Source organism: Myotis daubentonii, chromosome 1 (assembly GCF_963259705.1).
Source record: "Myotis daubentonii chromosome 1, mMyoDau2.1, whole genome shotgun sequence".
Lineage (NCBI taxonomy): Eukaryota > Metazoa > Chordata > Mammalia > Chiroptera > Vespertilionidae > Myotis > Myotis daubentonii.
In genome coordinates this window covers 190,106,503-190,131,067 of record NC_081840.1, presented here as the reverse complement: position 1 = coordinate 190,131,067, position 24,565 = coordinate 190,106,503, and the positions used below count along the sequence as shown (strand labels likewise).

The 24,565-nt window shown below is 41.3% G+C and overlaps 1 protein-coding gene across 4 annotated transcripts in view; it reads right to left on the bottom strand.

The window, feature by feature from the left end:
• Window positions 1-4,349: 4,349 nt before the first annotated feature.
• The window catches only part of LOC132218448 (UDP-glucuronosyltransferase 2B31-like), a 104,906-nt gene continuing 84,690 nt past the window's right edge, over window positions 4,350-24,565 (bottom strand). The window contains exons 4-5 of one of the 4 annotated variants that reach the window (XM_059669714.1): window positions 8,936-9,023; window positions 7,900-7,980 (exon numbers count right to left, since the gene is read on the bottom strand). In XM_059669714.1, coding sequence (XP_059525697.1) covers window positions 7,922-7,980; window positions 8,936-9,023 — 147 coding nt within the window. In that variant the 3' untranslated portion in view covers window positions 7,900-7,921. Of the gene's footprint in view, window positions 4,632-7,899; window positions 7,981-8,935; window positions 9,024-24,565 lie in introns of those variants that run through there. The other 3 variants (XM_059669695.1, XM_059669716.1, XR_009449207.1) reach the window with 3 other exon arrangements.

The following is a 24,565-nucleotide window of genomic DNA, read 5'->3' as shown; positions in this document are numbered from 1 at the left end:
ACTTTAGGACATTTCATGGGCCCTGAAATGTTTTCAAAAGTTTATTCTCTTTTCTTAAATGATTTTTTAATAAAGCCAATTTAATATACTTGAAATCACATAGAAAGCTTTATCAGATAAATATTAATAAATATATATTTTAAGTTTTTGCCTCTAAGAAAGGGCAAAACAAGTTATCTTATTTTATATTTCTTAAAATACAGCAGTAGAATTTTAAAATAACAAAAGCTCATTAATAATTTTTAATATTTTACAACAGCATATTAACATTTATTCCAAACAAGCTTACAAACTAATTGTTTGGCAGCAATTTAATAAGAACATGAAAGGATTTTATCCCTTCCACTGTGTGGAGGGCCACCTAGGAAGGCACTTGAGCATTCTATATTGACCTCTCTTGACCTTTGTACCAAGGGGGTCCCTCTTCCAATTGCCCACAGCTGTTACCTAAGCTCCCTGTTCATACTGAGGTTGAAGCCTCATGGTGGCTGGTACCATGGATCTGTCTCTTGCCCAATGGCGTAAGCTGGGCCCTCTCTAGAGAAGAAATCTGGGTTCCCCATGATCAATGCCTAGGCCCTGCCAGCAGGTGAGGGGATCCAAAGGCAGTTACTGAGCATGGAGGCCACAGGGGCATACGCTACCAAGGAGACAAAACTAAACCTCACATCACCCTGCTTGGCCCTGGAGGATGGCTGGTTAGTCAACGACGGGTAAGACCCCTCTGGGAGGGGCGACCTAAGACAGGCACAGTCGCAGGGGGCCTCAGTGGAGAACTTGGGGGTCAACAGAGGTGGGGCAGAGATCCTCACCCCCCCAACTATGCAGGGGCTTGAACACTCGCCCCTTCTGAGGGAGGTCTCCTGCCCCCATGGCTGCTGCGCTTCCCATGCCCAGCTCAGATCGGGACCCAGATAACAGAAAGAGACTTAGCCCAGCCAAAATCAGTACCCAGATAACAGAGACTTGGCTAACAGCAACTACCCTATATCTAAATCCAGCTTAACACCAGGAATGCTCAGGGCCTTCTCAAGGATACAAAATAATCCTTTCCATTAATATTTACAGTGTAAACTAAGATTGCTATTAGATTATTAAATTTAACAGTAAAATAATAGTCAAGTTTTCAGATTAATTAAAACTAGCTCAAGCAGTATTAACCAAAATTTTCATTTCATGGACAAATTGCTTAACATACTATAAACCTAAAGCAGTCAGATTTTTATACAAAAATTAAAATTTAAAGTTATCTAGATTGCATTATATAATTTCCAAAAACCTCCTAATATTAAAAAATAAAAAAGGGGGGATAGTGGAATAATAACCCGTTAAGTAAATGATAATCTGTTAAGTAAATGCCTTAATTGCTTTAATATTTTTACTTGAAAATTAACTTTTTCATTTATAATGCTAATAGCAAGACACCCATGAAAATATACATGGTGTCAAAATAAGCCAAAGGAAAATCGTTTGAACAAAAATTAAGAATCCCAAGTCTAAATTATAGATATGATTCCTTTATTAACCTTTGGTCGAGAATACATTTGTATATTTTCAGAAAACAACTCCAAGACCATGTGGATTCCTGCAACAGAGAGGAATCATCAGGACTGCTCCAGCCACAAAATAGCAGTGGCCCCATGAGACAACGAGAAGAGAAGCAGTCCAGAAATAAAGATGGTGAAGACGCCTCATCATGCTAGCAGTCAGCAGCTGTGCATCACTGCAGTTTGCCCAGGACCAAACCAGAGAGGGTCGGACCTGCATTGCCACCATTTGTCCACCATCCAGAACCGAAATATTACTGCTGACACGTACTCATAAAAAACTGTCGGACACTGAAACATGAACTTCGCCTAAAAAACAAAGAAGGGGGATCTGTTGGGGGCCAGATGTAAGCTGGCAAGGTCCTTGCACCTGCAGGGGCTAGCAAGGCTGGGACCCTTACCCACACAGTTTTCCCAGACTTGTTTGGATGGCGATTATCAGTAGAATGAGAGCAACATTTGTAGAATGAGAACAGCTTTCCATAGCTTGCCAAGAAGTCTGTAACTATTTTACTGAGATATGCTGTACTGAGAACTTGTCCTTCTGCTGTATCTCTCCCTTAGAGATTAAGAGGAACAAAGAATACATTCCTCTTGACCGACCTCCGATTCAGTGTGTTGTGTATAAATAGGATTGTATAGCTAATAAACTCGCTCCAGTTCATCAAGAGAACTGGGGTGCTCCCGACCCCGCTTTCCTGTCTTTCTTTCTTTCCTCAATTCCCACCTCCCTGCCTCAGCCCGGCTCAACCCTGTCAGGCTGGCCCTGACAGAGGTCAGCTCCTCTCCTGACCTGGCCCTTCCTACCAGTTTCCAGGTGCTTTCTGTCCTTCTTTGATGTAAGTCTCTTCCTTAGCTGGACCTCAGTTAGTAATTCCAGGTGAATGTTCTCCAATTTAGTTGTATTTCCAGTCTGGCCCTGGGATAAGGTGCAGGACACGTTGCCTATTTGGCTGCTATTTGGCTGCCACTTTCTCCTCTGAGATTCTAATTTTTAAATAGAACTTTGTGAACATGTAACTTACCCATCATTCAATTGATTAATTTAAAATGTACATTTCAATAGTTCATACTGTACTCACAGAATGGTGCTACCACCATGGTGATCATATGAAGAGCATTTTCGGCCCCAGTGAAACCTTTATCCTTTACAAGGAACTCCCTAATGTCTTCCTCCCTAAACCCTATCTGACCATTAATCTGGTTTGTGTCTCTATCGAAGTAGAGGATTTCTTGTAAACAGAACAATGTAATATGTAGCCTTTTGTGATGGGCTTCTTTAACTTAGCATAATAATTTAAAGATTCATTCATATTACAGCAAGCTTCCTTTTTGCTGCCAGATAATATTTCATAAAACAGACATACCACATTCTTTTTATTCATGCATTAGTTGATAGACATCCCCGCCCCCAATTTTGGCCACTATGAATAATATTTTTTTGATATTCATGTGCCAGTTATGAGTGAACAAGTTTTCCCTGGGCATAAATGTGTCTGTAAATAGCTAAGTGATGCTGTGCCTTGTTTTGCAGGAAATGGGTATAAATATGTACACACGTTATAAGAAAATTCAATAGTCCCTTTAGAGTATGGGTTCTACATTATCAAACCTACAATTGGGATCGTATACCCATTATCAAAGGCTGCAAGAAGAGTGATAGCAACCAGGTGAATCATTTTAAGGGGCTGTGAGATAAAGAGAATTAGTTACTAAAACCAGGGGCTGTGAGATAAAGAGAATTAGTTACTAAAACCAAAGTCTATCATAAACAGCTCAATTTTATATTAGGAAACAACTAGCTGTTGTTATATTTCTAAATTAACAGGCAGTTTATTTATTTTTTGTTTTTAATCTTCACCCAAGGATATTTTTTCCATTGATATTTTTGGAGAGAGTGGGAGGGAGAGAGAGAGAGAGAGGAAGACAGAGACACATAGACTGGTTGCCTCTAGCACTAGCCCCAACTGGAGTGGGGAAAGAACCTACAACCAAGGTAGGTGCCCTTGACTCGAATCGAACACACAACACTTCAGTCTGCAGGGTGACGCTCTAACCACTGAGCCCCAGCTATGGCTCCACATACACTTTAATCAGCAATGACTTAAACTGGATGAGGGCAAATGACTTGCCATATTTTTAGGTAAGAAATGATGCTGAGGCTGGATATACAGTAAAACCAATGAGCAGGAGGGGGCAGGAGCGGGGAGAAGGAGGTAAGTGAGGGTTAAAAGTGGGGATATCTTTATTATTTTCAACAATAAAGATAAAATATATGTAAACAACCTTCCCCCCAAAAGAAACATTAGTGGTCTCCCAAAATGAAATGGAAGGATGAATCATTTCACACAATTCTAACTATTGAATGGTTTCTTTAGCAAAAGTTATAACCACAGAATTTTGCACAAGAATAAAGTTAAAATATTCTGAGTATTTGCACAGTAATACTAATATTGTGAATAAATTATATAATGTTCTTGTATTTATGCCTAATGTTGGGAACATACTTCAGCTTAATCATTTTTTGGTATAACCTTGGAATTAATATAATAATATTCAATAAATACCCACATTGTTTTATTGTTATTTTATTTTTGCCCAGTTTTTTTCTCTTTGGCATGAATATTTTTAACTCTTAAACAGACAGTAAATCACTTGAAAACAGATTTTGATTTGAGAAGCTAAATTGTGAAAACTCATTTTGTCACAGGAAGAAGGGATCCTTATGTTACGACTTCATTGTGCTGAATAAACCAAAGGAGGCATATCAGTTTCAGGCGTGTCAGCCTCAGGCCTTGAAACAACTACTCCCTTTTCTTCATCTTTCCTGGTTTAGCAAACTTCTGGTAACACAACAGACAACACTTTGTGATGACAAATGTAGCAGTTGCCACACAGGCCAGCAGGAACCCAATCACATCCAAAGAGTGGTACTGGACCCAGGTGAGGTCATAGGAGGCTGGCCGCAGGTGTCTGGCTCCTTTGTGGCGCATGACAAACTTGATCCAGAAGACCGCTCGATCTCGAGGTTTCATGGGCTGGTCATGATGAATTCTTGATAATCTCATTGCATTCTCTTTATATCTGAAGGAGAAACACAAACATTACGCATTGAATGCAAGTTAACTTACCTAAGCATATCATGCCCATGAAAGGTTTTTTGAAAATGTCATAAATATGATTCAAAATAATATCATTCATTGAATTTACTTCTTCATAGATAGTTTGGCCTTTAAATTGGGATTTTCTGATGACCTGTTTTTTTAAAAGTGAAGATGGAAGTTGGACGGTTTAGTCTTTTCTAGCAGAGTAAATGGTAGGAGCCATTGTTAGTGCTATAGATGAGATGGTGGAAGTTCACTTGCAGAGTGATGCTCATGAAGTGTTTAATGGGAGTGGTGTCATTGTGAGTGAAATGTCTCCCCAGTAGTCCCTGGACCGCCACTCTTCTCTTTGACCCTCTACTTTTTAATTGCCATCAGTTAGCCAGTATGGTTTTTGAAACAGATATCAGATATGACACTTCCCTGCTCAAAATTTCCATCTGGCTTCTCGTCACATTTGAATAAAGTCCAAATGATTTTAGGACTAAAGGACTCCACATCCTCATACCCCTGCCAACCTCTTCTTTCACTTGGTCTCATGCACACTTTGCTGTAGGCACACTGGCCTTCTAGCTGTTTCTTGAAGTTGTCTGACAGGTTTTTGTTTGTTTGTTTTTAATTGCAAGTGCAATCCTTAAGCCTCCATTGCTGAGGTTTCCATTTCAAAGAGGCATTTACTTTCAAGAGGACTATCTTTGTCAGCCACTTGACTAGATAAAGAGCTAGGCTGCTTCCCTCCAGTGAGGTTCCTTTGTTTTAGAGATTTATTTCACTTCAATAACAGTGTTGCAGCTTCTGTTATGCATTTAAGATTAAGGGGAAAACAAAGTAAAATTACATGAAGTTGGAGGAAGCAAAGCAGGGATTGGATTACAGGGTACAATTAATAAGATTTTGTGCTCTCTTGAGACTTAATGCCTCCCCCCTTCTCTTTAAATATATTTTTATTGATTTCAGAGAGGATGGGAGAGGGAGAGAGATAGAAACATCAATGACAAGAGAGAATCATCTATTAGCTGCCTCCAGCATGTCCCCCATTGGGGACCAAGCTCACAACTGCAACCTGGGCATGTGCCTTACTGGGAATTGAACTGTGATTTCCTGGTTCACAGGTCGATGCTCAACCACTGACCACCCCAGCCAGGCAGTGCCGCTTTTAAGGGGTATTATTTCTAGTATTTGAAAGGAGTATAAACCTAGATGCACAAGATCAATGGGCAGGGCTGGTGTAAAAACTTTCAGTAAATAAGTTACAGGCCTGGAGCATGTTTAATCATTATGACCTTCCCAGTTAGGAATTTACGATCAGATCACCCTGTGAGGTACTTTCCATGGAACCCCCTTTTTTGTCCACAAGATTTATACTTTCAGAAATGTTTTTGCACTAAATTGAAATATTTTATGCAACTTCTTGAGTTCTTCATACTTTCATTCTATGGGTTCTATCATATTTTAAAAAACGTGTCCTTACAGTTGCCGGGGTCCAGCCCCAGCGGGTCCAGGGGTCCCCAAAGGCGTGGACGGAGTCGGCGAAGAAGGGATGGCACGGAGACTGCGTTCAGTTGATCAGCAGCCTAGCCAGGATCTCCAGCCAGGATCTCCAGCCAAGTTCTGGTCTGGATCTCCAGAGAGGTTCTGCCCTGGATCTCCAGCGAAGTTCTGGTTAGGATCTCCAGCCAGGTTCTGTGTCCATGTTCTCTTGCTAGGTTCTCCAGCCAGGTTCAGTCACCAGGTTCTAGTCAGGTTCTCTTGCCATATTTCTGTAGTCAGGTTCAATCCAGGATCTTTTGCCATGTTCTCTCCAGCGAAGTTCTTCTGTCTGTAGGTTCTGTGTAGGTTCTGCCTTCTGAGTTCTGACTTCTAAGTTCTGTGTCTTGCTGTCTTGTTACATCTGTATTTATACCAGTTGATTCAATCCTATCAATCTCTATTACAAAGGTTAGGGCGTTTCTTATCTCCATTCCAGGGAGTAAAGATTATGTAGCTTAAGCATGATTGTTCATAGTTAAAGTGATTAATTACCCGCCTGGCACTTAGTTGAGGGGTTTTATTCCCTCCCTAACTTCAGGGGAAAATCCCTACCTGGGGATTCAACCTTTCTCGGAGAGGTGACCTTGGTTAAAACACAGTGCCAAGAAGGTGAGCAAACATATTAAGAACCGTATGCCATATATGCCAGGTCCCTTGAAACAGCAAGGATGGACCGGCTCCTGGCAAATTCCCCCTTTTTTATTTTTTAAAAGCATGCATTAAAAAGAAAAACCTCAAATGCTCTCTTATATCCATTTTAAGAGTAGGATTGGCGCTTTCCGCTATTACCTGAGTCCTGATCTATCATCCCAGGGAGAGCTTGCCAATCCTGCACTTTTCCAGGGTAGAAAGGCTGCAGTGGGGTTAAGGATAAGGCTCCTTGGGCCTACCTTCTCCCATGCCATTACATTTACCTTTCCTTCCTCAGAAAAGCATGGACATACTTCTTGTATAAAACGTTCTGTCTGACTGGGAGTAACCTTAATTCCTCTGCTAGCAAGCATATATGTTAAAAGATCAATACAGAGTCTTTTTTCTTTAGACTCAGTATGGCACATCTTCTTAATCTAAAGATCAATACAGAGTCTTTTTTCTTTAGACTCAGTATGGCACATCTTCTTAATCTAAAGATCAATACAGAGTCTTCTTTCTTTGGACTCAGTATGGCAAATCTTCTCAATCTAAGTTCTGTACTATCCACTTTCTTACCCTACTTATCCTCTGTAGGGGGGTCTGCAGTACCCTGGTGGAGTCCTATCCGTCCCGAGTGTGGGGTTCTCAATGGGGGGGGGCTTACCTAGGGGAATCCTGTTCCAGGGGTTCCCAAAGGTGTGGACGGAGTCAGTGACCAGTATAACTTTGGGTAACTTGTGTAGAAAATTTTTGCAGTAATTGGTTACCTGTACAATCAGATTAAATGCAACTGTGAAATTAATGTCTGGTTAAAAACAAAAGCAGATTTAAGATTGGTAAAATAATGTTAATAATTTTAAAATTAATCTCTCAATATGGGATGAAAATTGTACTTTTTATAGACAAAATAATCTATAAATACTATTAAATTGTGATACTCACGATGGGTCATTAATGACAGTTTTCAATGCATTGAGCAAATCTGCAGTAGACATGGTGTTGAAGTCCATTCTGATAGCTGCTCGCTTGGTCTTCATGCGAGCAATGTTATCAGGTTGATCCACAAACAGAGGGATGACCACCATAGGGATCCCATGGTAGATTGCTTCATAGATGGATGGCATTGGTTCCACCGTGAGTTATAAAGGCTTTGGTTTTTGGATGACCTAGGATTGGGTGAATTTCAGTAAATTATTAATTATAAGTCTTAGAAATAAAATGAGAGTTGGGCAAGAAAAGCACTCAGGCACTGTATTCTAGATGACAGATTATTATACACATGAGACTACATTAAAATCTATTTTAGATCTCAGAGAAGAAGAACTTTAGTTGCTGAAGAGGTAAATAGATACTGGTATGGCATTGTGACTTGAAAAATGAATACAAGATTGCTGGGTAGACAAGTTGAAAGAGAACGTTCTGCGAGGGGCAGGTGCTGGGGGAGGGGGTCAATGGGGAAAAAGGGACAACTGTAACACTTTCAACAATAAAGATAAATTTGAAAAAAAGAAAGAGGACATTATGGATAAAAATAGCATGTGCAGAAAAAAAGGAAAAAGAAAAGGAGGTGGCATGTTAGAACATATTCTCTTAAAGAAATAGTGTGGCCACGTGTGGGGTATTACGTGTGGGGTGTCCAGGCAGCAGGAAATGTGAGTGTGGTGACTCTGGAATCAGAGGAAAAACAGACCACACTTTATCACTTCATGAAAAAGATTATGGCTATTCCTTATTGAAAATGGAGTCACTGATAATAAATGAGGTGCTCTTATTTTTTAATAGCAATGAATGAATACCCATACAGAAGGGGAAAAAATAGAAATAAGAAGGGAGAAGTAGGAGGCAGAGTGGTAGTTATTGAAAAATTCTTCATGAGAAGTAAGTACACCTGAAATAAAGATATTTGATTTCAGGCATAAGGGAGGAGATAGTCTATAATAAATGTTAGCTTTTATATGTTATCCTTTTTTCCCCAGGACTGGCAAACAAATACAAAGAAATTTAGGGGTGGTTTTTTTTTGAGTTTTTGTAAAATAAAGGTTCAATAAATTTGTTTCTTTTTGAAGTATTATCACTGTCTTTGGAGTTATTGTTACTTTAGTGTTTATTTTTCAGTCTCACCAAGGAGGTCATTCTGGGGGATCCACCTATAGAGCCGAGTATTTGGCCCAAAGGTATCTGGTTTCTTGCCTTCAAATCTCCATAGAACCTGTTAAAATAAAGAAAATATTTTATTCCATGAGTTGAAGTAAAGGTATAGCATGTTCAGATTATAAAGAAATGAAGAGATAATCTAGTTAAAGCCCTTCATAGACAGATAAGAAATAAGGACAAGAGATTAAAAATGAGAACTATTATAACACTGGTATGATAGAAATACCCACATTTTAAGTATTTATTTTTACATTCAATCAAGTATGAATGCAATCATGATGTCCAACACATACAGGTATACTAATGAGATTATCAATGATGAATTGAAGTCTTTAAAAAATCTTAGTCCTGGCCAGCATGTCTCAGTGATTGAGCATGGACCCATGAACCAGGTGGTCACAGTTTAATTCCCAGTCAGGGCACATGCTGGGGTTGTGGGTATGTGAAAGGCAGCCAATCAATGATTCTCTCTCATCATTGATGTTTCTGTCACTCTCTCTCCCTCTCTCTCTCCCTTTCTCTCTAAAATAAATAAAAATATATTTAAAAAAATTTAGTTCTAGTCATTTTAATTCTAGTGCAAAAAAGTAGGTATTTATTACACATCCTATCTAATAATAGACAAAGATTGAAATTGACCGTACCTTTGCTATGCCTCCCATTGGCTAATCAGCATGATATGCAAATTAACTGCCAAGAAATATGGCAGCTAATTTGCATACTGCAGGCAGGGAGGGCCAGCATGAACTGCCATTCGGCCCGTGTGCCACCTAAGTCCCGACGCCAGCCAGGACGCCCATGTGTGGCCCTGGGTGGGCGGGACCTCTGCAGCTGCAGTGTTCGGACCCAGGCCCCCAGCCTGCCCTGGGCTCCGCTCAAGGAGGGGCTGAGGGCCTGAGGTTTACTAAACTTTACTGGAGCTGCTCCCCACACCCCCAGCCCCTGCCCCAAGAAGCAGGCTGCACGCAGCAAGGCGCCCCGGCAGTGGTAGCGTCCTGACAGGTGGGTGGCAGGAAAGCTTAGTAGAACGGGGGCTGCACGGAGCCAAGCTCCTGGGGGTCTGAGGAGAGAGCCTGAAGGTAGAGGAACCTTTGGCAAAGCAGCCGCCAGGAGCCGCAGCCTTGGGGTTTGCAGGCCTGCGGACAGGCCTCCCCTGATGGGTGGATCTGGGCAAGCGCCACTGCTTCGGGGAAGTGGCTGGCCAGGAGGCGGGGAGCCCAAGGGGTGCAGAGTGGCCCCAAGGTGGAGTGCACTGGAGGGGGCTCAGGCCTGGGCAGGGTGCTGGCGGGCAGGGATCTCCCTCGCCCGCAGAGAGCAAGGTTCTGCGGGAAACAAGAGGCGATGACTGCAGGCATGCAAGGATCCCCTGGGCGAGGGGCGCAGACTCGCAGCCTTGAGGCAGGGGTGGCGGGGTGGCGCCACCTCAGTGGAGGAGCGCCCCACTGCTGGGTACCCCAATGCAGTGGTTTGGTAAAGCTCCCAGCGCTGACCAGGCCTCGCTGCGGCCTGCACACTTGAGAGGCCAAGACTCCTGCTCCTGTCTTTGCCCCAAAACAAGCCTTCCCCCACCCCGCCCCCAGTTCCCACCCTGCCCCACCCCCAGTTCTCGCCCTGCCCCATGGGGGTGCACACCTGCACAATGAGTGCAAGCCTACCACCTGTACCCCAGATGGGGGGCAGTAAACAATGGAGGTGGGGGTGGGGGAGAGGAAAGAATGTGGAGCATCCATGATGAAGAGGTGCTTGAGAATGAGGCTTGGAAGCCTCATGGCGAGGTTTGTTCTGTTTGCCCTGTGGCTGTTCCTTAAGAAAGGTGGAGAGCATGGCTGTGAGGGCTCCCTTAGCGTGAAGTCCAGTTCCATAGCCTACTGGAATTGGCCTCAGTTTCCTGGTCTGTAAAATGGATTAAGCGTGTCCCAGTGCCTTCACTGAGCTTTGAGGGCCAATTGAGATACTATATAAAGAAAATGAGGGAAGACATGAGAAAGAAAAGGAAGGGCGGGCAACACAAAAGAAAGATTGGAAGAAACCTGTAAACCTATTGTTGCATAAATAAGGAATAGAGTCAATAGTGTTGTAATGACGGTATGAAGCCAGGTGGGTACTGGGAATATCAGGGAACACTGTAAAGTATATGATTGCTGAACCACTATTCTGTAACTAATAAACCTGAAACTAATACAAAATAATATTGAATGTAAATAAATGAAAATAGGAGTGAAATTTTTCTAAATTTCAAAGTTTAAATAAAGGCTGTAAAGGAAGGGAGGGGGAGAATAAAAATAGTGTTTTTCATTTTACCACTTTATTGTCTTTTCACTACGTGAAAAAGACAGTTGTTTTTATATGGTGCCTTTATGCTTTTCTAACTCATTATCTCATTTGATGTTCAGGGCAACTTAGAGACAAGATAATTATTCCCTCCACTAGTCAAAGAAAGGAAATCTTTGTGCCTGGCCCCAATGATTCAATCATCAAGCCCTTATTGTAAAGCAGGGTTAGTGAAATTTTCTGTAAAGGGTCATATCTATACTAATAAAAGCCTTGGGGGTGATCTGGCCAGCAGGGGAGGGCAGTTGGGGATGATCAGGCTGGCAGGGGAGTAGTTGGGCGTCAATGAGGCCGGCAGGGGAGCTGTTAGGGGGCAATCAGGCTGGCAGGCTGAAGCAGTTAGGGGCAATTAGGCAGGCACGCAGGCGAGCGGTTAGGAGACAGTGGTCCAGGATTATGAGAGGGATGCCCAACTGCCCGTTTAGGCCTGATCCCAGCAGTCGGACATCCTGGGATGAGGCCTGCCAGACATCCAGGGACATCCTGGGATCAGGCCTAAACCAGCAGTCGACATACCCCAAAGGGTCCGAGATTGGAGAGGGTGCAGGCTGGGCTGAGGGACACCCTCCTCCCGTGCACGAATTTCGTGCACAGGGCCACTAGTATATATATATATATATATATATATATATATATATATATATATATATATATATATATATGTATGTATAAAAATAAATGCTTTTATAACTCCAATATTTATTTCCCCTATAATCTTGTTTTTTTAATTCTTTATTATTTAAAGTATTACATATATCTCCCTTTTCCCCCATTGGCCTCTCCCCAGTCACCCCGCCACCTCACAAGCCCTCAACCCCTTAGTGTCTGTGTCCATTGGTCATGCTTATATGCATGCATACAAGTCCTTTGGTTGATCTCTTATGCCCCTCCTCATTACCTTCCCTTTCAAGTTGGATGGCCTGTTTGGTGCTTCCCTGTCTCTGGATCTATTTTTGTTCATCAGTTTATGTTTTTTATTATATTCCACAATTGAGTGAGATCATGTGATATTTATTTTTCTCTGACTGGCTTTTTTCGCTTAGCATAGTGCTCTTCAGTTCCATCCATGATGTTGCAAATGGTAAGAGTTCTTTCTTTTTTACAGCAGTGTAGTATTCCATTATGTAAATGTACAACAGATTTTCAATCCACTCATCTGCTGATGAGCACTTAGGTTGTTTCCAAATCTTAGCTATTACAAATTGTGCTGCTGTGAACATAAGGGTGCATATGTCCTTTCTGATTGGTGTTTCTGATTTCTTGGGATATATATTCCTAGAAGTGGGATCACTGGGCCAAATGGGAGCTCCATTTTTAATTTTTTGAGGAAACTCCATACTGTTCTTCACAGTGGCTGCACAAGGGTTCCTTTTTCTCCACATCCTCACCAGCATTTGTCATTTGTCCATTTGTTGATGATAGGCCTTCTGACAGGTGTGAAATGGCATCTCATTGTCGTTTTGATTTACATCCCTTAAATGATTAGTGAATTTGAGCATGTTTTCAAATGTTTCTTGGTCTTCTGTACGTTCACTTTCAAAAGGGGTCTATTTAGTAGTAAGTCCTTTGCCCATTTTTTTTGTTTATCTTCCTATTGTTAAGATGTATGAGTTTCCAACAAATTTTGGAGATTAGGCCCTGGTAGGATATAACATTGGCAAATATGATCTCTCATGCAGTGAGCTTTCTTGTTGTTTTGTTGATGGTTTCTTTTGCTGCACAGAAGCTTTTTATTTTGATGTAGTCCCATTTGTTTATTTTCTCCTTAGTTTCAATTGCCTTAGGAGCTGTATTGGTAAAGATATTGCTAGGACAAAATTCTGCTATTTTGCTGCCTATGGATGCTTCTGAGACTTTTGTGGTTTCCCATCTTAAGTTTAAATCCTTAATGTATTTTGAGTTTATTTTTGTGTATGGTGTAAGTTGGTGGTCTAGTTTCATTTTTTTTTTTTGCATGTATCTGTCCAGTTTTCCCAACACCGTGTATTGTATACTCTGCTTCCTTTGTCAAATACTAACTGAGCATAATGACTTGGGTCAATTTCTGGTTTCTCTGTTCTGTTCCATTGGTCTATATGTCTGTTTTTGTGCCAGTATCAGGTAGTTTTGAGAACATTGGCTTGGCAATATAGCTTGATGTCTGGTATTGTGATCCCTCCAACTTTGTTCTTTTTTCTCAGGATTGCTGTGGCTATTCGGGGTCTTTTTATTTATTTATTTATTTATTTATTTATTTATTTATTTATTTATTTATTTATTTATTTATGTTCCATATGACTTTTTGGGTGCTGACGACCAAGATCAACAGTAATTGATATAAATGTGAGGAGTCTGGCAGAAGGCTGACCAGGACTCCTTTTGATATTCACAGGGTGAATATCTACATTTTATTACCTGCTGCTGACTCAATGGCCTAAAGCAAACTCCCCCAAGACCTGGCAATCTTACTGTTTGCTAAACATTACCATTGATATATGTCTGTTTGCATTCCTAAAGGCAATTGTGTATTCTAGCTAATAAAAGCAGCTGGGAAAGGAGCAACAGGGAGAACTCAACTTCTTTAGTTGAGGTATTCTCTGGTTCCCCGGGTAATTATAAAAATTAATATTCCGTCTTGTGTGTATCATTTGTGTGTCAGCCCTCCCTCCAAGTCTTTGAACCCGCAAAAGCCACGCTGGCCGTGGACTCTCACATTGGGGAGTTTTTTTTTAGGTCTGTGAAAAAAACTTGGTATTTTAATAGGGATTGCATTAAATCTATAGATTGCTTTGGGTAGTATGGACATTTTAATGATATTGATTCTATCAATCCATGAACACGGCATATTCTTCCATTTGTTTATGTCTTCCTCTCTCTTTTTCCAGTGTGCTGTAGTGTTCTGAGTACGGGTCTTTTACGTCCTTAGTTAAGTTTATTCCTAGGTAACTTAATGTTTTTTGTTGCAATGGTAAATGGGATTGTTTTGTTTTTGTTTCTCTTTCTGTGAGTTCATTATTGGTGTATAAAAAAAGCCATAGAATTCTGGGTGTTAATTCAGTATCCTGCTAAGTTGCCGAATTCATTTATTAAATCTAGTAATTTTTTTTATGGAGTCTTTAGGGTTTTCTATGTACAATATCATGTCATCGCAATAATGACAGTTTTATTTTTTGTTTTCCAATTTGGATGCCTTTTATTTCTTCTTCTTGTTTGATCACTATGGCTAGCACTTCCAGTAGATGTCAAACAGAAGTGGTGAGAGTGGGCATCCCTGTCTTGTTCTTGTCCTAAGGGGAAATGGTTTTATTTTTTGCCCATTGAGTATGATGTTGGCTGTAGGTATTTCATATAAGGCTTTTCCCACTTTGCTGAGAGATTTTATCAAGAAAGGGTGTTGGATTTTGTCAAATGCTTTTTTTTCCATGTATTGATATGATTATGTGATTTTTGTCTCTTAATTTGTTTATGTGATATATCATGCTTATTGATTTGCGGATATTGTACCATCCTTGCATCCCTGGAATAAATCCCACTTGGTCATGGTGTATGATCTTTCTACTGTAATGCTGGATCTGATTTGCTAGGATTTTGTTGAGGATTTTAGCATCTTGGTTCATCAGATATATTGGCTTGTAATTCTCTTTCTTTATAGTGTCTTTATCTGGTTTTGGGATTAGGGTAATGTTGGCTTCATAGAAGGAGTTTGTAAGTGTTCCTTTCTCTTGAATTTTGTGGAATAGTCTGAGGAGGATAGGTTTTATTTCTTTTTTGAATGTTTGTTAAAACTCCCCTGTGAAGCCAGGGCTTTTGTTTGCTGGAATATTTTTGATCACTGCTTCAATTTCCTTCATAGTTATCAGCCTATTCAGAATTTTTTATTCTTCCTGATTGAGTTTTAGAAGATGGTATTTTTCTAGGAATGTGTCCATTTCTTCTAGGTTGATCACTTTGTTGGAAATGAGTTGTTCCTAATATCTTTGTACAATCTTTTGTATTTCTGTGGGGTCTGTTGTTATTTCACCTCTTTCATTTCTGATTTTGTTTATTTGAGTTCTCTCTCTCTGCTTCTTGGTGTGTCTGGCTCTAGGTTCATCAATCCTCTTGATGTCTTTTTAATGGGATATTTAGTCCATTTACGTTTAAGCTTATAATTGACTAGAGGCCTGGTGCACAAAAATTTGTGAGGATCCCTCAGCCCGGCCTGTGCCCTCTCACAGTCTGGGACCCCTCAGGGAATGACCACCTGCTGGCTTAGGCCCGCACCCTGGGGAATTGGGCCTAAGCTGGTAGTCAGACATCACTCTGGCTGCCCGGAGGCCCTCGGGGGATGTCCACTAGCCAGTGGGGAGCATGCCTAGCTGCAGTCGGTGGTCAGTGTGTGTCATAGTGACCAGTGATTCCCAGTCGCTCTGCTGTTAGGGTCAATTTGCATATTACCCTTTTATTATATAGGATAGAGGCCTGGTACATGGGTGAGGGCTGGCTTGTTTGCCCTGAAGGGTGTCCTGGATCAGGGTGAGGGTCCCACTGGGGTGCTTGGCCCGCCTGGGTGAGGGGCTTATGGCTGTTTTCAGACTGGCCAAGCCCCCCAGTGGGGACCCTGACCCAGTGAAGGTGATGCCAGCCTGGGTGAGAGGCTGATGGCTGTTTTCAGGGTCTCCACAGCCCCTTCAGAGTGGGGGTCCCACTGGGGTGCCTGGCCAGCCTGGGTGAGGGGTTTATGGCTGTTTTCAGACTGGCCAATCCCCCCAGTGGGGACCCTGACCCAGTGAAGGTGATGGCTGTTTTCAGGGTCTCCACAGCCCCTTCAGAGTGGGGGTCCCCACTGGGGTGCCTGGCCAGCTTAGGTGAGGGTCTGAGGGCCATTTTCAGGCTGGCCACACCCCCTTCAGGGTGGGGGGACCTGCTGGCATGCCTGGCCAATCTGGGTGAGGTGCTGATGGCTTTTTTCAGGCTGGCCAAGGCTCCCAGTGGGGACCCTCATCCCATGCGGGTGTGGCCATCATAGGTGAGGGGACGATGGCTGTTTGCAGGCTGGCCAAAGCCCCTTCAGGGTGCGGTTCACCCCTGTGGTGACTGGCCAGCCTGGGTGAGAGGCTCATGGCTGTTTGCAGGCTGGCCACAACCTCCAGCCACCCAAGCTCCCAGTGGAGGCTGGCAGGAAGCAGGTATCTAGGATTTATTTCTCTTCTATAATTGAAACTTAATTGCCTTTTGCAGAGGTCACAGCTGGCCAGGGCAGGCAAGAAACTTGGTTTCCTCCATCGCCGGGGCAACCAAGCCTCCTGCTTGCTCCAGCTCCGTGGCTGCCCCCCGCCATTTTGGTTGGGTTAATTTCCATATAGTCGCTCTGATTGGCAGGTGGGCGTGGCTTGGGTGTAGCAAAGGTACAGTCAATTAGCATCTTTGTCTTTTATTAGTGTAGATAGGTACTTGTTTGTAGCCATTTCTATTCTTTATGTCCATGTTCCTTCTTTCCTCTCTATTTCTTGTTTTTACAATTGTCCCTTTAGCATTTCTTGCATTGCTGGCTTGGTAGTCATAAACTCCCTTAGCCTTTTTTTTTTCTATGAAGCTCTTGATTTCCCCTTTAATTTCTTATGATGGTCTTGCTAAAGGGAGTATTCTTGGATTCAGTCCCTTGCTTTGCATCACTTTGTATACTAAATTCCATTCCTTCTGGACTGATGTGGTTTGTTGAGAAATCATTTAATAATCTAGTGGGAGCTCCTTTGTAGGTAACTATTTGTCTCTCTCTTCAGCCTTTAAGATTTTCTCTTTGTAGGTAATGTTGCCATTGTAATTACCACGTGTCTTGGTGTGGGCCTTTTTGGGTTCATCTTGCTTGGGACTCTGTGCTTGTGTGAGTTTTTTCTTCCCCAAATTAGGAAAGTTTTCTGCTATTATTTCTTCAAATAGGTTTTTTAATCCTTGCTCCTCCTCTTGTCCTTCTGACACCTCTGTTATACATATTTTACTTCATTTCATGTTCCCAAAGATCCCTTAGGCTCTCCTCCTTTTTTCTTATTTTTTTCTCCAATAGTTGTTCAGATTGGGTGTGTTTCTGTGCCTTATCTTCTAACTCACTAATTCGGTCCTCTGCTTCTTCTAAGCCAGTGGTCAGCAAACTGCTGCTTGTGAGCCACATGCGGCTCTTTGGCCCCTTGAGTGTGGCCCTTCCACAAAATATCAACTTCTGCACATGGGCCATGAAGTTTCAATCACACTGTATGTGCGTGCCTGCACGTGGTATTTTGTAGAAGAGCCACACTCAAGGGATCAAAGATCTGCATGTGGCTTGTGAGCCGCAGTTTTGCTGACCACTGTTCTAGGCTATTGTTGAAACCTTCCATCATGTTTTTTATTGTAGCTATATAATTTTTTATTTCCTCTTATTTCTTACATAAATTGTTGATTTTCTCATCCATCCGGATTATGAACTGTAAGACCCTTACTCTCAATTGCTTTTCTGACAACATGCCTCAGTTTCATTTAGCTCCTTTTCTGGTTATTCCCCCTTTTCTTTCCTTGGGGGGATTGTTTTTCATAGGTTTTAAAATTTTTTTACAATAGTGACATAAAAATGTTTTATACATGATAGATGGTGATAAGGAAACACCTTTCTTGGCTAAAATAAGTTTGGCTAGTTGAGCACTATACTCTGACAATGGAAAGTGTCTGTTGAAAAGACCACTCAGATCAAGAAAAACTAACTTTCTTGGTCTTCTATATTGTTGTACACTTGGTACTTAGCACCTTAGCACAGTGTCTCTTCAAGTAATATGTGGAGTTTTGAGGTCAGTGTCTTTCTCTTCTTTTTTAATTAATGCAATACGCAAAGTAGTTAGGTCCAGGTGCCAGACTACTCTGTTTTAGTCCCACCTTCGTTACTTCCTCCCCATGAAAACTTGGGTAGAGGACCTGAACTTCCTGTACTTCAGTTTCCATAGTCCTAAAAAAGAAAGAATAATAATGCCTAAAAAAAGGATTTCTGTGTGTCTTCTGTGAGTTAATACATATAAAGGACTTAGAACTTTTCTAAAACAGAGTAAATTTTTACTAAGTGTTCACTAATTTCCTGTTGCCTCCTGCAAACAGGAGGTTGTTATAAAATCAATAGTAGAAATCATTCAGATAGGAAAAACAGGAGACTTTCACATTTTGCTTCATGTTTCAGAAAACAGACATTGATAAATCTAATGTTAACTCCCAAAATTTTAGATCTACTTAATGAATTACTTTTAATCCATTTAGAAGGAAGGAGTAATAATTCCCAGAGAAAACTCATTCACAGATAAGCATTTTTACTTCTTAACAGAGATATTACATAATAGAGATATTAGAATAGTAGAATATTTGAAACTAGAAGAGAGAGAGATCAGAGACTTTGATTCAGAAAGTCAAATGAAACCTTAGCTGTAATCACATAGACTTGTTTAATTTTAAATGCAAGTAAACATAAAGATTTCACGAAGCATAATACTTTCTTATACATAAAATAGAGTTTTTTTTTTACTAGAATTGGATTTTAAATTATATTTCCTATTACTGACCTTCACTTGATTTTATAAATATATTAAATGAATTTTTTTTCTGTTGTATGTTACAAATGCTATATATTCTTTGCAACTCATATCGAGAGGTATGGGTCTATTTCAACATCCTTTGAATTTGGGCTTGCCTCATGACCTGTTTTATCAATAGAATATGGCAGAAGTTATACCGTGTAACTTCTAAACCTAGGTCTACAACTTTCAAAGAAGCTTTTCTGGAATTCTGTTTTCATGTGACAAAGCCCAGACTTGCCTATTAGAGAGCTCACATGAAGTAAAAATCAAAGTGCCCTGTTAATCTACCAAACTTCATACATGTATGTGAGGCTTTCTTGGACCATTATGCCTCAGCCATGCTGACAGTTAACTGTATCCTAATAAATGATCCCAGGCAAATACCAAAGTAGCAACATTTACTGAGCTCAGCCCAAATTGCTGATCTGAAGGATAATGAGAAAATTATATGTTGCTGTTTTAAACCCTGAGTTTTAGGCAGCTGGATAGGAAGACAAAGAAACATGCCCCAGATAAGAAGTGGAAAAATTTTCAGGAAAAAACCTAGATGAAATGGAGGAAAGCAATTTACTAGGTACAGATTTCAAAGGAATGGTAATAAAGTTGATCAAAGAACTTAGGAGAAGGATAGAGGAACTCAGAACTTCAACAAAAAGATAGTAAGCATAAAAAAGGACATAAAAACTATAAAATAGAGAAGGAACAAAATGGCAGCACAGATAAGCACCAGTACTCGTGCCTCACACAACCACATTAAAATTACAACTAAAATACAGAACAACCATCATTTAGAACTGTCTGAAATCTGGCTAAATGGAACTCCTACAACTAGTGAAGTAAAGAAGAAAGTACATTGAGACTTGTAGGAGAGGCATAGGCACGGACAGGCTGTTCTGATACCCATGTGTGGTGTTTTTGTAATCTGGAGGAATATCTCCACTATGTAGGCCTCCTATGAGATGCCAAGTGTCCCAGCCGCACACCAGTCCTAACTCAGGATTCCAGAGCTGTGAAGAGAATTCCCATATGTTTGGACTGTAAAAAACAGGAAGGATTGTGGCTGACTAACTCAGAGCCTGCAGTCCCAAGCAGTTCCTCTTAAAGGGCCAGAACATGAACTTACGTAGTCCTTCTCCCTTTGAGCTCCAGTCGTGGATGGTAGCATTTGGGGAATCAGGGACTAGATTGTCTGCCATCAGGGTAGGAATTTATAGAGGCTTTTTTTCAGAAGGATGTGCTCGGCGGGGCCATTGTTCCTGTGCTGGGACAGTTCCCCCTTCCTCCTTTACCAGAGTTGACTGACTGGCAGCCATATCTGAGTTTCCAACAGTGTGGCTAAAATTATTCGCTCTGCCTGGTTGATTCCATGAGACCCTGCCCAATCCTAGTTGCAGCCCCACAAGCTGTTTGCTGTGGCTTTTCCATATGAATGGCCTGTCCTGGATCAGGCTTCAGACCTTTCTAAAATCTCTCAAACAAGCAACTGTCATTTGTGTGCCACATACCTATCAATAAGAGGCCGAGACCTGACACTAGCATCATCCTGCCTTTCGTCACAGCTTGACTTCATCTGGGCAGTTCCAAGTCCAATACAAGTAGCAGTCATCAACTAATCACCCTGTAGCTCCTGCCTGGTGGCCACAGGAAGTGGCTGACTTTGTACTTCCCAGGAGGCCCAGAGCTAGTGCACCTGAAGGACAACTTTTGACCACACCAAACTCTACACATCCACAGGGAACACACTCAAGGAACAGACTCAGTGAGCACCAAAGCCCCACTGAAGGAAGTCCTGCTTCAAAGTGGTGTCCACTGCATAGCAGCTCTTCCACTGTAGTTGTAGCTAACCTGGAGGTCAGCTCCTCCCAGTGACACCAACAGCAATTAAGGCTCAACTACAACAAGACTTTGCACATAACCAACACAGGGGCACACCTACAGTGGCCATCTCAGGTGTTTTGGGAGGCTGAGCCACTGGGCCCTACAGGACATCTACTACACAAGGCCACTCTACCAATCCAAGAGACATAGAAGCTCTACCTAATACATAGAAACAAACAAAGAGAAGAAGCCAAAATGTGGAGACGAAACATATCACAAATAAAAGGACTGAAGAAATCTCTAGAAAATAAATGATATGAAATGAAAACAAGCAAACTACTGGATACAGGGTTCAAAACAGTGATTATAAGGTTGAACAAGGATATTAATGAGAGCTTCAAGGGACTAAATATGAGATACAAGGAACTTAGTGAGACTTTCAAGGGCTTGAAAAAGGACCAAGCAGAAATTAAGCATATACTAACTGAAATAGAGAATAATTTACAGGGATTAAACAGTAGAGTAGAAGATTCTGAGAATCAAATCAATGATTTGGAATATGAGGAAGAAAAAACACCCACCTAGAAGAGCAAAAAGAAAAAAGAATCCAAAAATGTGAATATAGTTTAAGGAACTTCTAGGACAACTTCAAGAATACCAACATTCACATTATGGGAGTGCCAGAAGGAGAAGAGAGTGAGCAAGATACTGATAACCTATTTGAAGAAATAATGACAGAAAAATTCCCCTACCTGGTCACGAAATAGACTTAAAAGTCCAGAAAGCACAGAAAGTCCCAAACAAGAGATACCCAAAGAGGTCCATAGCAAGACACATCATAACTAAAATGCCCTGAGTTAAAGTCAAAGAGATAACCTTAAAAGCAGCAAAATTAATGCAGATAATTACCTACAAGGTAGTGCCCATATGACTATTGGCTGATTTCTCAACAGAACCTTTGCAGACTAGAAAGGAGTGGCAAGAAATACTCAGAGTGATGAATAGCTGGGCCAACAACCAAGATTACTCTACCCAGCAAAGATCTCATTTAGAATGGAAGATCAGATAAAGAGCTTCACAGACAAGAAAATTCTAAAGGAGTTTACGACCGCCAAACCAGTATTACATGAAATGGTGAAGGGTATTCTTTAAAGAGAAGAAGAGGAAGAGGAAGAGAAGGAGGAGCAAGAAGATAAAGAAGAAGAAAAGAAGAAGAAGAGGAAGAAGAAGAAGAAGAAGAAGAAGAAGAAGAAGAAGAAGAAGAAGAAGAAGAAGAAGAAGAAGAAGAAGAAGAAATAAATGTATGAATAGTAGTATGGCAATAAGTACATATCTATCAATAATTGAATATAAAAAGTAAAATAAATGAACAAGGAATCTAATGAACAAAATAAACTTATGAATAAAATAGAACCAGAGTCATGGAAACATGGAACAGGCTGATGAACCTCAGAGGGAACAGAGGGAGGTGGGAAGAGATTAACCAAAGATCTTATATGCATATATGCATTACCTATGGACACAGACAACAGGGTGGTGAAGGTCTACAGTAGAGAGGGAACATGATAGAGGCAATGGGGGAAAGAGGGGGACATCTCTAAAACTCTCAACAATAAAGATTTTAAAAAATAAACAAAAACAAAAAAATTAACCAGTAATAAAACCAAGCCAAAAACAGTTAATTTTTTAATTGAAGATTACACTAGAGCAGTGATCGGCAAACTCATTGTTCAACATAGCCAAATATCAACAGTACAACAATTGAAATTTCTTTTGAGAGCCAAATTTGTAAAACTTAAACTATATAGGTAGGTACATTGTTATTAACTTAATTAGGGAACTCCTAAGGCTTAGGAAGAGCCAAACTCAAGGGGCCAAAGAGCCGCATGTGGCTCGTGAGCCATAGTTTGCTGACCATGGCACTAGCGGAAATCAGTTACTGTTAACTACAAGTTTCACAAAATTAGTAATTTTTCTATATTTTTAATAATTACTTCTAAAAAAATCTTCTTAACTTTAACATATTGTTGACTATTTTTTTAAATCTTGGAAAATTCTGATTTCCTCAATTTTTTAAGGCAACAGGTGGAGGTTATACACAAAATATTGGTCACTTTAAAGCAGCATGTAGGCCAGAATTATCTAGAAGAGCTATATGAAAATATAGTAAACCTTTCCTAGAGTCTGGCCCTACCCTTGTTATGTCAGTTCATACTCTAATCCCAGTAACATTAGCATGTAGAAGGGCTCATTTTTATTGATAAAAGGAAATCATTGTTTATCCTGACAACTAATCTCCTAAGATACTAAATTTTCCTGATTTTTGTCATCTATTGCAAGTTGTTGATTTTTCTCTTTTGAGTTCCTTATATCCATTGAATTTAGCCCATATTTTGTGCACTCCCCAGGAATCAGAATATCATTTGATTAGAAAAGTAAATAATATTATGAACATAATATTTTACTTATGTGCTCCTGCATCAGGAGGGTGAGAAGAGGTTAAATACAGATAGGACTTCTAGATTTTTGTTTTCCATGCAATGTTGACTCTAGCTTTATAATTTACTAGAGACCCGGTGCACAAATATTTGTGCACTCGGCGGGGAGTGGGGGTCCCTCAGCCCAGCCTGTGCCCTCTCACAATCTGGGACCCCTCAGGGGATGACCATATGCTGGGTTAGGCCCACTCCCCAGGGGATTGGGCCTAATATGGCAATCAGACATCCCCCTGGAAGCCTGGCAGCCCTCCGGGGATGTCCACTTGCCAGCGGGGAGCAGGCCTAAACTGCAGTCGGATATCTTTTGTGCTGCTGAGGAGGTGGGAGAGGCTCCCACCAACACCGCTGTACTGGCAGCCATCAGCCTGGCTTGTGGCTGAGCAGAGCTCCTCCCATGTGAGAGTGCCCTGATCACCAAGGAGCAGCTCCTGCATTGAGTGTTTGCCCACTGGTGGTCAGTGTGTGTCATAGTGACCAGTCATTCCCAGTCCTTCTGCTGTTAGGGTCAGTTTGCATATTACCCTTTTACTATATAGGATAGAGGCCAGGTGCATGGGTGGGGGCCGGCGGTTTTGCCCTGAAGGATGTCCCAGATCAGGGTGGAGGTCCCGCTTGGGTGCCTGGCCAGCCTGGATGGGGGGATGATGGCTGTTTACAGCTGGTCACACCCCCTTCGGGGTGAGGGTCCCCACTGGGGTGCCTGGCCAGTCTGGGTGAGGGGCTGAGGGCCGTATTCAGGCTGGCGGGTGACTGAAGCTCCCAACCTCTCTTTTTTTCATTTTTCTTTTTTATTCTGGGATTTATTTACCTTCTATGGCTGTCACTGGAACTGAGAGCTGGCTTTAGCTCTGTGACCTCGGCTGCTGAAAGCAGGTATCTGGGGTGTTTGGCTTCTATAATTGAAACACTGTTTCAGCTCCAGCTTTGACAGCTGAAAGCAGGTTTCTGGGGATTGTTTAGTTTCTTTAATTGCAACATAGTTGCTTAGAGTGCAAGCTCAGAGTCCAGCAGCGGCAGGCAGGGAACCTTGGCTTCCTCCTTCACTGGAGCAAGCAAGCCTCCTGTTTGCTTCAGGTGCCTGGCTGCCAGCCGCCATCTTGGTTGGCAGTTAATTTGCATATCTCGCTGATTAGCCAATGGGAAGGGTAGTGAAGTTATTGTTAATTATCATGTTTGTCTATTATTAGATAGGATAGGAAGAGCTCTGTTCTTCATCTATTTCCAAGATAGAATTATTGGTAACTTTACTGAACATTTAAAAATCTTATTGTGAGGAGCAATGTTCCTCCCACAATTGAAGATAACACCTTTTCTGAAAATATTTTTTCATACTCTTTTCAAAGTGCTGGATTCTATATAAAGATTGTTTTTAAAAGAATATAGTATTCATTGAAAGAAAATTG